This window comes from Lactuca sativa, chromosome 5, assembly GCF_002870075.4.
Source record: "Lactuca sativa cultivar Salinas chromosome 5, Lsat_Salinas_v11, whole genome shotgun sequence".
Lineage (NCBI taxonomy): Eukaryota > Viridiplantae > Streptophyta > Magnoliopsida > Asterales > Asteraceae > Lactuca > Lactuca sativa.
The window spans coordinates 63,316,304-63,331,750 of record NC_056627.2 but is presented as its reverse complement, the minus strand read 5'-3'; the positions used below and the strand labels follow the sequence as shown (position 1 = coordinate 63,331,750).

General features: G+C 26.6%; 1 protein-coding gene across 1 annotated transcript; it reads right to left on the bottom strand.

Moving 5' to 3' along the window:
• Positions 1–5,403: 5,403 nt before the first annotated feature.
• On the bottom strand, positions 5,404–15,131 carry LOC111920645 (alcohol acyltransferase 9). Its single transcript, XM_023916217.2, has 2 exons — positions 14,578–15,131; positions 5,404–6,428 (listed from the first exon to the last, which is right to left on the bottom strand). Exons 1-2 carry the CDS (start codon positions 15,034–15,036, stop codon positions 5,505–5,507), a joined length of 1,383 nt encoding a protein of 460 aa, XP_023771985.1. The 5' UTR covers positions 15,037–15,131; the 3' UTR covers positions 5,404–5,504.
• Between the last annotated feature and the right edge of the window lie 316 nt (positions 15,132–15,447).

The following is a 15,447-nucleotide window of genomic DNA, read 5'->3' as shown; positions in this document are numbered from 1 at the left end:
TTAGTATAAGAATTATTATTTTATGGTTCATTTCAATAACATAATTTTTTCAACATTTATTTGTCAAGACTCTAATTACATATTTTATTCTGCGTAATGCACAAACATTCGCCTAATAAGTATTATAACGGATGTCATTCAAATCAACGTGTTCAAGATATGTTTTATATCTTGATACATATTCATTTAAAATTCTTAACTCTTCAACTTCCTACTAATTAATCATTTTAATTTACTTTAATAATTGATGATATCAGGTCCATTAGCATCGTCTATACAGCTCTAGCGTGCCAACCTTGTCTGGCGCTCCCTTGTCGGCCTTTCCTGGTGTGCGCTCGTCGGCCTTGCCTGGTGCGCGCTCACCAGCCCCGCCCGGCGCCTCCAGGCGATCTTGCCCAACTCCTTGGTAGTAGGGCATGAATTAGGTTGGCCCAAGGCTTCTCCTAATTCCCCTTGACTTAATTGTCCCCTATAAAGTGAATAGTGCCTCCTCCATGAAGGGGGACTCTCCCCTTGTCTCAGCCACCACACTAGACTCCGGTCGGGTGGCTCAGTCGCCACCCTCCACCTTCAGCTACCATACACCACCACCAACACCAAGATGGTTCTCTCCAGCTAAGTAGAACCATCTCACCTCTTCCAACCGATCTAACTTGATCGTCGGAGCCTGCTCCCGGGGTACAATCCCTGGGGCGGTTCTAACGACTTTGCAATGTGATGTCTAGATCTCCACCATAGCAGAAGTTAAGAAGAGATGTTGGAGGTCGATGTCGCATCATTTGGCGTCATCCCGAAATCGAACGAGAAGCCATCATCTCGCTTGGTTTCACGCTCATTCTTGCCTAGATCTGTCCAAATCTGTTGCGTTTTAGCTCAGGTTTTGCTCATATCTATTTATTCCTACCGTCATTTTTTCAGATCCATTTGGCTCTTGCCAAGATCTGCTACACCATCGTTCAGATCTCTTGATTTGCTTAGTTTTTTCGTTCAGATCTCTTGATCTGCTTAGTTTTTTTCGTTCAGATCTTTCAATCTTTTTTTTTCCTTAGATATCTAAATATGCTTTGTTTTAGTTCGTTTGAGCACCTCTCAAGTTTAAAATGAATTTATCAGGTCTATTTTTCATTTATATTTTGATGGGTTGTTCAGTAAGTCGTGGAGAAAGAAGCTTTTATGAGTTCTTAACCCATGTTTGTTCATATTTTGGTGTTTTATCAAGCAACTTGAGAAGAAGAGAATTTTTTGTGATTATTTACCATATCTCCAGTTGCTTCCCTTAGTTTGTGATTTTTTTATGTAAATCTTCATTTAGGTTGTTTATTTGGTGTTTTCCTTTAGAAGCTTAGAGAAGGAAAACGGGAATCTCTCCAGATCTGTTTTTCATTCAGATTTTGGTGATTTATTCAACTAATTGAAGAGAGGAGAATTTTTTACAAGTTTTTACCTCTTTTACCAGCTCATTATCACGAGAAAAATCGCTTTCAGGTGATAATTTTTCGTATATAACTTCATTTAAGTTGTTTGTGAATACTGATTTGGTGTTTTCTTTAAAAAAAAAATTGAGAATAAAAAAAGAGGTTTTTTTATGGGTTTTTACCCCACTTCCAGTTCATATATTTTCAGAAAATCCCATTAAGTTGATGACTTTCTATGTATAACTTTACTCAAGTTGTTTAGAAGCTAGCTTGGAGAAAGAAATAAATTTTTATGAATTTTTACCTTCTCAAGTTATCAGAAAACCCATTTTCCATATGAATATATATATATATATATATATATATATATATATATATATATATATAAAGAGAGAGAGAGAGAGAGAGAGAGAGAGAGAGCTAACTAAGTATTATATGAATATTTGAATGATTGTGGGCCAATCAAAATTAAATAAAAATGTAAATAATTAAATAAATAAACAAGGGTATATGAGTATTTTGATAAATAGCTTCCACAAATAGTCCCTATAATCATGCTAGCATTCACTTTTAACCTAATTTCTTTTCTTATATACAATCGTCATCGATGTCTTCCAACAAAAAGAATGACCTGAAACAAAAAAAAGGACTTTATTTCCCCCTGTTCATCACCTGACTAACAGATCAAGCAAAGATGGAAGAAGGCAGACGAATGGAATACAGTGAGAGGGAAACACGAACGCAATAAGGGGGTGCAAAGGGTCGCATTTTGTCGATCGATTTGCAAGGAGGTCGTCTCTGGAATCGACGAGGCCGAAGCAGTGAAGGTGGGAAGAATCCGTGAAGCCCTCTTCCTGCTTTGATGGTGATGTGTGAAGGGGGAAAAGAAAGCATCGACCTTGTAGACCGATGGCTCGGTAGTGGCTAAGAGATTGCAGGGAGTGAGCGCCTCTGGTGTTTGGCCGACAATCCTCGGTTGTTTCTTCTCGTTGTCAACAACAAGAAAACCGGGGAAAAGCAACAGTAGCAGATGGTGGTGAAGAGGTTTTTGGTGGCTGGTGTGGATTCGACAAAAGGAGGTGAAGGTGAGTCTTCCATAGGAATTAGACAGGATCAACAACACAGGTGACCTTATTGCTCTATTATTATTATTATTATTATTATTATTATTATTATTATTATTATTATTATTATTATTATTATTATTATTATTTTGTGATTTGGAATCCCCGTTATGATGATGAAACAAGCAAAAGGGTCGAGCAAGGGGGTGTTTGTTTGATTTTGATTTTGTTTTTCTTTTCTTTGTTTAGACAAAAAATCAGTTGAGTGTTGATGGGTTTTGGGTTTGATTGTTCTTGATAGAAATGGATAAATGGAATGGATTTCTGGGGTTAATGTTTTACAGGAAATTGTTTGTTTTGCTTAACAGAAATTGATGTGGTGTTTATTGCTTGAAATTGCAATGGAAAGAAGATGAAGTAATAACAATGAGTGGTTGTATTTCTCATTTCCATGTATACATGAAATCAAGAACAAGAATGTTCTTGTTTTCTTGGCTGGGAACGAAACGAGAGATATCAAAGCAAAACATGATACATATGAAACTTACAACATTCTATTGGAATGAAATCTTGAATTCTGATTCTGTCAGAATAGAATCTTGAAGATGAACATTGTATGAGATGAAGATGAACAATGACCACCAATCTTCCAAAAAGAAGGGATTATTCTACCAGAATAATATACAATATAATGAAAAAAATATATGTAATAGTATATTCTGGTAGAATGATTTATATATTGTGTTTTTTTGTTATTAATAAGCGTAACATTCTCATAGAATAGTATATATATATATATATATATATATATATATATATATATATATATATATATATATATATATTTCTTTTCTAAGAATGTAATGAATTTTTTTTAACTTGTATCCAAAATTTTGTTATTCTTCAAGAAGTTCATTAAACCAAAATAAATATTATGTCAGAATGTGTATTCTTGTATTGTTCAATCATATTTGTTATTTTTCAATATATTGATAAATATATTCCGTCAGAATTTCCGAATTAGGAGAATTATCATCTATACAATCAGATTTTTAAAATTAATAGAATCTATTTTCCCTTAAAATATGCAATTTTCCTTTTTTAAATTTATGTTAATTGACTAAAATACCCTTAGAATGAAATTAGATGGTATTTTTTAATTATCTTTAATTTAATAATATATTAATATGTATTATTCACTTTCCAAAAATAAGTAAAATGATTGGTACACAATGATTCATATATTCATACAATACTTAGTTTGAATATAATAACATAAGCCTATACACACGCACACACAAACACACACACACACACACACACACACACATATATATATATATATATATATATATATATATATATATATATATATATATATATATATATATATATATATCGCTAAGATCCTTAGATCTGTTAAGATTTTTTTTCATTTCGAACATGTTTGTAAAGAATTTCTCAGATCTATTTTTGCTCATATTTTGGTGGTTTTGTTCAACTTTGAGAAGAAAAGAAGCTCTTATGAGCTGTTACCATCTTTTTCAGTTCATATATTATCATAAATTCATTTTAATGATGATTTTATGTGTAAAAGTTTGTTTAGGTTGTGAATGCTATTGTGATTCTTGTAAATTCCAAAACCCATTAGATGACATTTTTACCTCAAAGATTTACCCTATTCTCCCCTAAGTTTACTACTTACTCAAAAAAAGGAAGGGGTAGAAAGGGAGTTCTACAAGAAAAAGTGATATGTAAAAGAGTTGTATAAAAAAACAAGAGTTCATAGTCGATAAAGAAAGAAAAAACCCTTTAAAGCTCACACTTGCAACAAATTGTACATAAAATATTATAATGGTGTATTTGTGTCTCATCCCAGCCGACAAAATATAAAAGAAAGAAATGGTAGTTTGGGCCCCACCAATACACATGAGAGGTCATTGAAACAGTAGGTTTAACATAACATGCAGATGTAGTGCAACGAGCATGATAAATACCATTAGACTTTCTCAAATAGATTTTAATAACTTAGGAACCTTTTGTGATTTTCAAAACCATATTCACTTAAAATTTTCTAACCTTCATCATCAAATATGCTTAGGGAGAAGATTGTTCTTTTCATTGTAGGAATATAACATACACCAGTTAAAGTTCAGACAATGTCATCGAACATTTTGAAAATGATAGTGCATTAGAAACCATCAAATCCATGAACCGACTTAACATTCTGTATTGGTTCAAAAGTAGTAAACAATTCTTTGTGAGAACACATCTGATAGCACTAGTACAAAAATCACACACGCCAAACCAGAAATCCATGGCCAGATGTCTTTAGCCAATGTTTGTTTTTACTTTCAAAGTGTTCCCTATATTCATGTCACTTTTGGTACTTATGGCTACATTAAAATACAATGACTATATCACACGCAAGTCCATAGCAAGATTAATGAATAACTCAAGTATCATCAATACCTCCAACAATTACAACAATCGACACACCTCCAATAGTAACAATAGGAACCTCATCGTTGGAACTACCGTCAGGAGGATGGTTTCAAAATCATGATTACCCTTTGATTTATCTATGGAATTCATTTTTATTTATTATACAATTTATAACACCCACAAATTTTATGAACATCTTTCTTGCAATACTTGTATAACTTGTTATTGCCTTTAGCTTTTGATATGCCCCAAATAGATAACATTATACCTTGAGAACTACTCGCCCATCATTACAAGCCATTTGTTCAATCTCTTCTTGAAGTACAAGTGGTATCTTTGCCATCTTTCCAAAAGCCAATTACCTTTATCAACTAACTCTATAACCTTTTATAGGTTTGTTATATGCACTAACAACAATGTCATCATGAATCACAATCATATATGAATATACAATATATCAATGCAAAAGAAGAAAAATATTGAAAGTTCAATAACATGTGTTTATTATTTATGGTGATTTACGATCAAGTTAATCTAACATTAATTAATTGTTGTCACATCCTTGCAACTGAAAATAAAATTATAACAATAAATTCCCTTTTTCATGATCTCCATTTGCTTCTACACTATTTGTATCAAGAAAATCATTCATGTAATACTCGAATTTGCTAACAACACTCTTGGGCAAGGATACTAGAACTCGAATAGCATTCGGATCACCAACAACCGGCAAAAACAAACAGTAAATGTCACTAGTAAGAGGACCCATGTGCAATGGCTTACCTTGTCCAAAATTTAAGTCCTCCAACCCTAACTTAGACCATTGTGATATAATTAAGCTTGCACTGAGATCAGTTGTCACGATTTTGTCCTCCAATAACTCTACGATACCATTTACACAGTCACTAGTTAGGGTAGACTTGGCTTCTTGCACCAATTTTACGACATAATACAAGTTACTATCAACCAATTCTTGTACAGTGGATTTGGCACAAGCCAACACAAACCCATTTCCGTAATATCCTTTTGGAATCTCTGGTTTTACTTTATTTCGAATATTCATTGAGAATAAAAGCTTCACTTCTAGAGATGGTGCAAGATCGAGCGATTTAACCCATGAACGCCATGTATGAGATGCTAAGACCTCAAAAGTTGTACATTTGATAGATGGTTCACATTGAGTCTTGAGACGAAGGGTATGGGAAGTGGTGTAAGTCAATGATGTAGGAACGAGCAGTTGAGATTGTAAATATCGATTAAGGGAAAACCCAGTATTAGAATGATTTTTGGTAAATGCAGGATGAAGTAAAGGTGGTAAGTGTGAGGAAGGAGACTGAGGCTTAAACAAGTGACGTGAATGGAATGGTGTTGGTAGATGATTGTCAACAGCTTTGGTGATAAGTTGGCTCCAAGCATGTAGGAATTGAGATGTACCAATACCGTCGCATAAACAGTGGTTGATGGCCGTGCACATAATCATTCCTCCACATTGAAGTTTCGTTACCTGCAATCAAATCATCCAAACAAACAATAGGAAGTTGGTTTAATAAAATTAGATATTTTAAACAAATTTCATAGAGATATATTCAAATTCTTAATTGATATATATATATATATATATATATATATATATATATATATATATATATATATATATATATATATATATATATATATATATATATATATATATATATATATGGTTAGGATCATGTGAGATCGTCATATTTTCTGAGACATGGGACGCAATCCTAGCCATTCATTTTGTAGATCAAAAAAATATATTTTTAAAAATGCAAAATAAATGAAATTTTTTGTTTTTTTTTTAAATATTATTTTCGTCATTTATTTTATCCAATATATATATATATATATATATATATATATATATATACATACATATATATATATATATATATATATATATATATATATATATATATATATATATATATATATAAAGTACTGTTTTTTTCAACATATATGTGAAATATTCTAGAAGAATATTATACTGTAAATATTTAAATCGATTTTTTAGAATATAAGATTATTTTACTAGAATACTAAACTATAAATATTCAAAAAATTCTAATAGAGTATTAGAATATTCTAACAAATCAAACATTTCTAGTAGAATACTAGAATATTTTAACATATTTATCAATTTTAGTAGAATATTAGAATATTCTAACATTTTAAAAATTCGATTTGATTAGTTACAATGTAATATTCTATTATAAAATTTCACTTATATTTTGGAAGAACGGTAATTTTATTTATTTATTTATTTTGGATAAATTAAATAATGAAAATAATATTTAAAAAAAGAATTTTCGGATTTTTTTTTCTGTTATTTTACATTTTATATTTTTTTTTATCTCTAAGATGATTGACTAGGATCATGTGCCCATGTTTTATAAAATTAGCATGGTTTCAAATGAACATTTTCTCTCTCTCTCTCTCTCTCTCTCTTTCTTTCTCTCTCTCTCTCTCTCTCTCTCTCTCTATATATATATATATATATATATATATATATATATATATACACACACACACACACACACACACAAACACACATACACACACATTGGAAAAGTGAATATACGCTACAAGAGATATAAGTTTAGGTACCTAAAACTACCGTACTAGGTTGTTTTGTATCATATATATAATACGACTAGGTGTGACACTCATGTATTACATAGGTTTATGTAAAAAAAAAATTAAATATGAAATTTTAACAATTTGAAAAGTTTGAATTTATAAGAAAAATGAGTAAAATTTTGAATTTATAAAATTAATAAGGCTTTAACGTATAGAATATATTACATATATAAACTCTTTGTAATAAATACCATACATATATATTACCTTACATATTAAATGATGAATTTTAATTTAATAAAATGAAAATTACAATAAAATGACAAGTGGAATATAGAAAATTCTAGAATTTTAAAAAATGACATGTGTCCAAATGAAGGAGAAGAGGACATGTGACAAAAAGCTCTTTATTTATTAGGGAAGATTTTCTAAAACTTCAATCCTTAACTTGATTTATTTATAAGATTTTGGAAATTTCATTATTATCTTCCTATTACATCACATTTTTTTGTCAAACACCTACCAAACTATATATATTATAATTGCAAATGAAAATTAAGTAAGAGGAAGATAATGGTGAAATTTCTAAAAATCTTGCGAGTAATTTAATTTAGGAGTTGAATTTTTAGAATTTTGGACAATTATAATGCATATATATATATATATATATATATATATATATATATATATATATATATATATATATATATATATATATATAGGGCTAGGTTATAATGTGGATGAACAACTATTGTGTGGACGTGTGGATAATACTATTTTATGAAAATTACTAAGAGAATATGTTGTTTAGTAATGTGAATACATTCAATCTCACAAAACTACTGTTATTTTAATGGATTCTCACCAATTTTAATTCACTTTTGTTCTCATTCATCATTTTTTATTTATTTTAATTCTTACAGAATACGACTCAATAAACATACTGATAACATTCTGACAGAATGAGAATCATTAAAAAAAGTGTAGAATAACCTTATAGACGATTTAATTAGTGAAAATGCTTAATAATTAAAATAATTATATATAAAATTGAACGTATTCATATTATCAAACAACATATTTTCTTTGTAATTCTCACAGAATAACATTATCCACACGTCCACACAATAGATGTCAATCCACATTTGAACCTAACTCTCTCTCTCTCTCTCTCTCTATATATATATATATATATATATATATATATATATATATATATATATATATATATATATATATATATATAACCATTATTAATCATGTAACCAATGAAGCTATCCAAAACGTCAAAATTTAAAGCGATCGTCGACTAAAGGAAGGGTTGTAGATTGGTACATTGGATGCACATGCACCAGATTATATCAAAACTAATTTCATTTTTTAAAGTTTTTCTTAGGCTTTTTTTTTCTTTTTTTTTTTGTTTAAAAAGCAACCAAATACTATGGTTCATGATTTTCGTCATCCTCAAATATAAATCCATAATGATATATAAAAATGATTTTTTTTTTTCAAAAAAATTCACTTCATTTTATTTGTTTTTTTAAACACTAATATTTAATTTTTATTGAAAAAAATTAATAAATATATCAAAATTTATATTTTTCATACTCTTTAAATATAAATTCATATTGACGTAAAAAAAACAAAAAAAATTGAAATTTTAGCTCTGATTTACATTGTGAATCTGTTGAAAACTGAATTCTTTTCAGTTAAGATTCATAGTGTGAATAACTATAAGTCAAATTCACATTGTGAGTCCTCATAAGTGAAATATATGCGGTTGAGATTCACAGTGTGGATAAATCCACTCTTGAATTTTAAAAAATTAGTTTAGAAAAAAAAACTCAATTTGTTTTGTTGTTGTTTTTAAATATCTAGGTTGATTTTTTATCAATAAACAAAATAAATATATCAATAGTCATAATTGTTTGTACTCTTGAAATAGACATTCATACTGTAGTATAAAAACATATATTTTTCGAAATTAACTCGGATTCACATTGTGAATCTGCTGAGATTCACATTGTGAAGTTATTGAAAATTGAATTATTTTCAATTAACATTCACATTGTGATTGTGAATCATCAGAGACATGAAATAGTAAGTCAGAATCACATTGTTAATCTTCAAAATGAAAAATTACAATTTAGATTCACATTGCAAATCTGAATAGATCAAGATGGTTGTTTTTCACCGTTTTTTACCGATGTGGATATCTATTTATAGACGACAAAATTCGAGAATTTTGCTACACTTAGTTTTTTTGGATAAAAAATAAACTTAAATATTTATAAAAAAAACAAAACGAAGTTTGTGTTTTTTTATGAAAAAATTTGTTTGTATATATATTTTTCCCATAAATTAACGGATTTATATATATTTATGCACTTAATAAATACCTAATTTTATAAATAGATATTTTGCATACAAAAATGTTTTTATAAATAGAAAAAAGAAGAATTTTATGTGAAAATATGTTTTTTTTGTGTAAATATGATTTTATAGAGCAAAAACTAATATTCGAAACAAATTTTCATAAAAAAAATAATGTGTAAAACTAAATTTAGGATGAATTGTAACGAAATTTTGAGATCTATGTAAAAAATATAAATTTTGGACCAAATTTATAATAAAATTTAAAACTTTAACAAAAAGTATAATTTTTAACTGTTAGATTACCTGTTGACCGAATAAAATAGTCAAAATAAATATACTTTCCGTTTTTTGCGATTTAATTAACTAAAAAAAAGAACTAAATCAATTATAAAGCCTAAACAAAAAGACTTTTTAGTAGATTTCCTAAAAAAAAACACTAAACAAACATATAGTTTTCAATTAACATTCACATTGTGATTGTGAATCATCATATACATGAAATAGTAAGTCAGAATTACATTGTTAATCTTCAAAATGAAAAATTACAATTTAGATTCACATTGCAAATCTGAATAGATCAAGATGGTTGTTTTTCACCGTTTTTTACCGATGTGGATATCTATTTATAGACGACAAAATTCGAGAATTTTGCTACACTTAGTTTTTTTGGATAAAAAATAAACTTAAATATTTATAAAAAAAACAAAACGAAGTTTGTGTTTTTTTATGAAAAAATTTGTTTGTATATATATTTTTCCCATAAATTAACGGATTTATATATATTTATGCACTTAATAAATACCTAATTTTATAAATAGATATTTTGCATACAAAAATGTTTTTATAAATAGAAAAAAGAAGAATTTTATGTGAAAATATGTTTTTTTTGTGTAAATATGATTTTATAGAGCAAAAACTAATATTCGAAACAAATTTTCATAAAAAAAATAATGTGTAAAACTAAATTTAGGATGAATTGTAACGAAATTTTGAGATCTATGTAAAAAATATAAATTTTGGACCAAATTTATAATAAAATTTAAAACTTTAACAAAAAGTATAATTTTTAACTGTTAGATTACCTGTTGACCGAATAAAATAGTCAAAATAAATATACTTTCCGTTTTTTGCGATTTAATTAACTAAAAAAAGAACTAAATCAATTATAAAGCCTAAACAAAAAGACTTTTTAGTAGATTTCCTAAAAAAAAACACTAAACAAACATATAGTTTTCAATTAACATTCACATTGTGATTGTGAATCATCATATACATGAAATAGTAAGTCAGAATTACATTGTTAATCTTCAAAATGAAAAATTACAATTTAGATTCACATTGCAAATCTGAATAGATCAAGATGGTTGTTTTTCACCGTTTTTTACCGATGTGGATATCTATTTATAGACGACAAAATTCGAGAATTTTGCTACACTTAGTTTTTTTGGATAAAAAATAAACTTAAATATTTATAAAAAAAACAAAACGAAGTTTGTATTTTTTTATGAAAAAATTTGTTTGTATATATATTTTTCCCATAAATTAACGGATTTATATATATTTATGCACTTAATAAATACCTAATTTTATAAATAGATATTTTGCATACAAAAATGTTTTTATAAATAGAAAAAAGAAGAATTTTATGTGAAAATATGTTTTTTTTGTGTAAATATGATTTTATAGAGCAAAAACTAATATTCGAAACAAATTTTCATAAAAAAAATAATGTGTAAAACTAAATTTAGGATGAATTGTAACGAAATTTTGAGATCTATGTAAAAAATATAAATTTTGGACCAAATTTATAATAAAATTTAAAACTTTAACAAAAAGTATAATTTTTAACTGTTAGATTACCTGTTGACCGAATAAAATAGTCAAAATAAATATACTTTCCGTTTTTTGCGATCTAATTAACTAAAAAAAAGAACTAAATCAATTATAAAGCCTAAACAAAAAGACTTTTTAGTAGATTTCCTAAAAAAAAACACTAAACAAACATATAGTTTTCAATTAACATTCACATTGTGATTGTGAATCATCATATACATGAAATAGTAAGTCAGAATTACATTGTTAATCTTCAAAATGAAAAATTTACAATTTAGATTCACATTGCAAATCTGAATAGATCAAGATGGTTGTTTTTCATCGTTTTTTACCGATGTTGATATCTATTTATAGAGGACAAAATTCGAGAATTTTGCTACACTTAGTTTTTTTGGATGAAAAATAAACTTAAATATTTTTTAAAAAAACAAAACGAAGTTTGTGTTTTTTTATGAAAAAATTTGTTTGTATATATATTTTTCCCATAAATTAACGGATTTATATATATTTATGCACTTAATAAATACCGAATTTTATAAATAGGTATTTTGCATACAAAAATGGTTTTATAAATAGAAAAAAGAAGAATTTTATGTGAAAATATGTTTTTTTGTGTAAATATGATTTTTTAGAGCAAAAACTAATATTCGAAACAAATTTTCATAAAAAAAATAATGTGTAAAACTAAATTTAGGATGAATTGTAACGAAATTTTGAGATCTATGTAAAAAATATAAATTTTGGACCAAATTTATAATAAAATTTAAAACTTTGACCAAAAGTATAATTTTTAACTGTTAGATTACGTGTTGACCGAATAAAATAGTCAAAATAAATATACTTTCCGTTTTTTGCAATTTAATTAACTAAAAAAAAGAACTAAATCAATTATAAAGCCTAAACAAAAAGACTTTTTAGTAGATTTCCTAAAAAAAAACTAACACTAAACAAACATATAAGTTGTGTCTATGTCATTCATACAAAAAAAAAAATCAATTCTAATTTTTAATATACATAAGCATATATTTACATGCATATATGTAATTTTTTCCTAGACTTTTTAGACATTTTTCGTAGGTCGTATGTAGGACTAATAGCGGTTTGTTAGGTTATATATATATATATATATATATATATATATATATATATATATATATATATATATATATATATATATATATATATTAATAAATATTTTTAATATTTTTTTGTCAAGTGTCACTCTAACACAACTCTTCATTAATATTATATCATCTTCATTAATATTATGACATGTGTCATCTAGATATATTAGATAACTCATTTCAAAATTCAAATTTACAATTTCGAAATATATGTTAAATTTGAAGTTATAATAATTTTAAAAATTGATATATCTCTTAATTAACAATTTATTTAAAATTATTGATTAATAATTATAAATTTTTATTATGTAAGTTTAATTGATTTTATAACTGTGGTTTCCACGGGTTATAAACAAGTATATATATATATATATATATATATATATATATATATATATATATATATATATATATATATATATATATAATCAAAAAATAAACATAACTTGTGCCACATGATATTTTTCTAGAGTATTAGTTCAAAATTTTATATTTTAAAGATCCACGGAAATCTCGAGTTTATAAAAAATTTAATTTTATAGCTAAAAGATTATATGTGACAAAATGAATAACAATATGCCATATGGTAAAAAAGATATTTATTTATTACAATAGATTTCGGATTATTAATATTTTCTCATAATATGTCAATAAAATAAAGTTTATAAAATTTAGATATAATAATAAAACAAATATTGAAAATAGTTGTTTAGGTGGTTTTTTATATATTAGAATATCTCATAACTTAATTCAAATTTTAAAATTTAAATTTCATATTTAATATATATATATATATATATATATATATATATATATATATATATATATATATATATATATATATATATATATATATTAACGAAAACAATTATATAATCGAGATTACGAAAACGATTGTTGATTATATCCATTTTGGAATGTTATTTTATCAAATATATCTTTTGAATATATTAAATTTTTAATATTTAGTTATCTATAAATTAACATTAAAATGAGACAATATTTTTAATAAATTTTTTTATGTTTTTTTTTAATTTAATATATATATATATATATATATATATATTTATATATATATATATATATATATATATATATATATATATATATATATATATATATATATATATATATTCTCCTTAATAAATGAAGGTTTTTTTGCCACATGTCAATCTATCATGAAATTTGACACTTATCATTTTGTGGTATTTTTAAAATAAATATTATCCACTAGTCAATTTTTATTTTGTTTCAATTTTAAAAATTAAAGTCATATACTTATATATATATATATATATATATATATATATATATATATATATATATATATATATATTATTAAATTTCAATATATAAGTTTATTAATTTCTTATTTTAAAATTATACATTAAAAAATATTTTTTATTTACACTTTAGTTTAATGTTTATTTTTTTTTTAAATCAAACCGTGTAATATATTCACACCTATATATCCATACACTCAATTAAACATAAAATTTTAAGAAATCAGATGGAATTAAATCACAATTTCTAACTCTTTTAGATAAATTGGAGTGTGATTGGCAGTGCTTTTTGAAACTTAGCAATTGGTTAATAAATTGTTTTAAAGAATTGAATGAGAGGCACCTTGATGTTCAAAAATTAATATTAATGAAAAGTAGTTAATTAAATAGAGCAATTATAGGCTCGATCGATCAGGTGGCAAAAAGAACTTACTTGAACAACAAGAGGAGGAGTTTCTACAAAAGTGCGAGCATCAACCCGAAAAAGTAGTTTCCTCCAAGACTTATTTGGTTTGTGGGAAAGCTGAAGAAAGTGTTGAGCAGTGATATCCATGTATGCTTCTGCAAAAACAGCACCTTCGCCATTACACTCAACCTGAAGCTTCTCATCGTCTTCGTCACGTTCTTCATGAGCAAGGTGTAGGGGTTTCAGTCTGCCCGCCAATGGATAGTAATCTACAAGAACCTTAGAGAGAGAAGATTTGAGGAGATCGATGGCTACAGAGTTTTGAAAAAGATAAATATATTTAATTGAGAATCTAAGGAACTTTTGATCATCGATATTGGAGAGATAAAGAATGTGATTTGGGGCGGGGCTATTGGGTTTGATCAAACTTGGTTGCTTCTGTTCATAGCGACAATCTGGGAGTTCTTCATCCCATGATCTTTCCATGCTTGCTGCTTCGAGGTTCTAATCTCACTCTCACACAGAAAAACGATTTGAGAGAGAGAGAGAGAGAGAGAGAGATTAGTGGAGAAATAGGAAGATCTACTGCAAATATATGGGATCAATTATGTATTTAGGTATGTCGACAACCAACTTTTGAAAGTTTAAGGCTATTTTATGTTTTAGTTTTAAAATAATTTGGAATTAAAAAAAAATTGTTAGATAGTATCACCTTAAGATTATTATTTTAAATAAAACATTTATTTTAGAAGAGGTATGTTTAACGGCGTATTTGACAAAAATAACTGTTAGGTGGAAACGAGTATCGGTTAGCTGGTAACGGGTAGCTGGTAGCGTGTAGAATGTAGCTGATAACGGGAAGCTGGTAGCGTGTAGCAGGTAGCTGATAACGGAAAG

Excerpts from the sequence above, each read along its gene's own strand:
- LOC111920645 (XM_023916217.2), bottom strand. The coding sequence starts at position 15,036 with ATGGAAAGATCATGGGATGAAGAACTCCCAGATTGTCGCTATGAACAG. Across the intron at positions 6,429-14,577 it reads CTCCTCCTCTTGTTGTTCAA|GTAACGAAACTTCAATGTGG; the intron begins GTAAGTTCTTTT and ends ATTTGATTGCAG.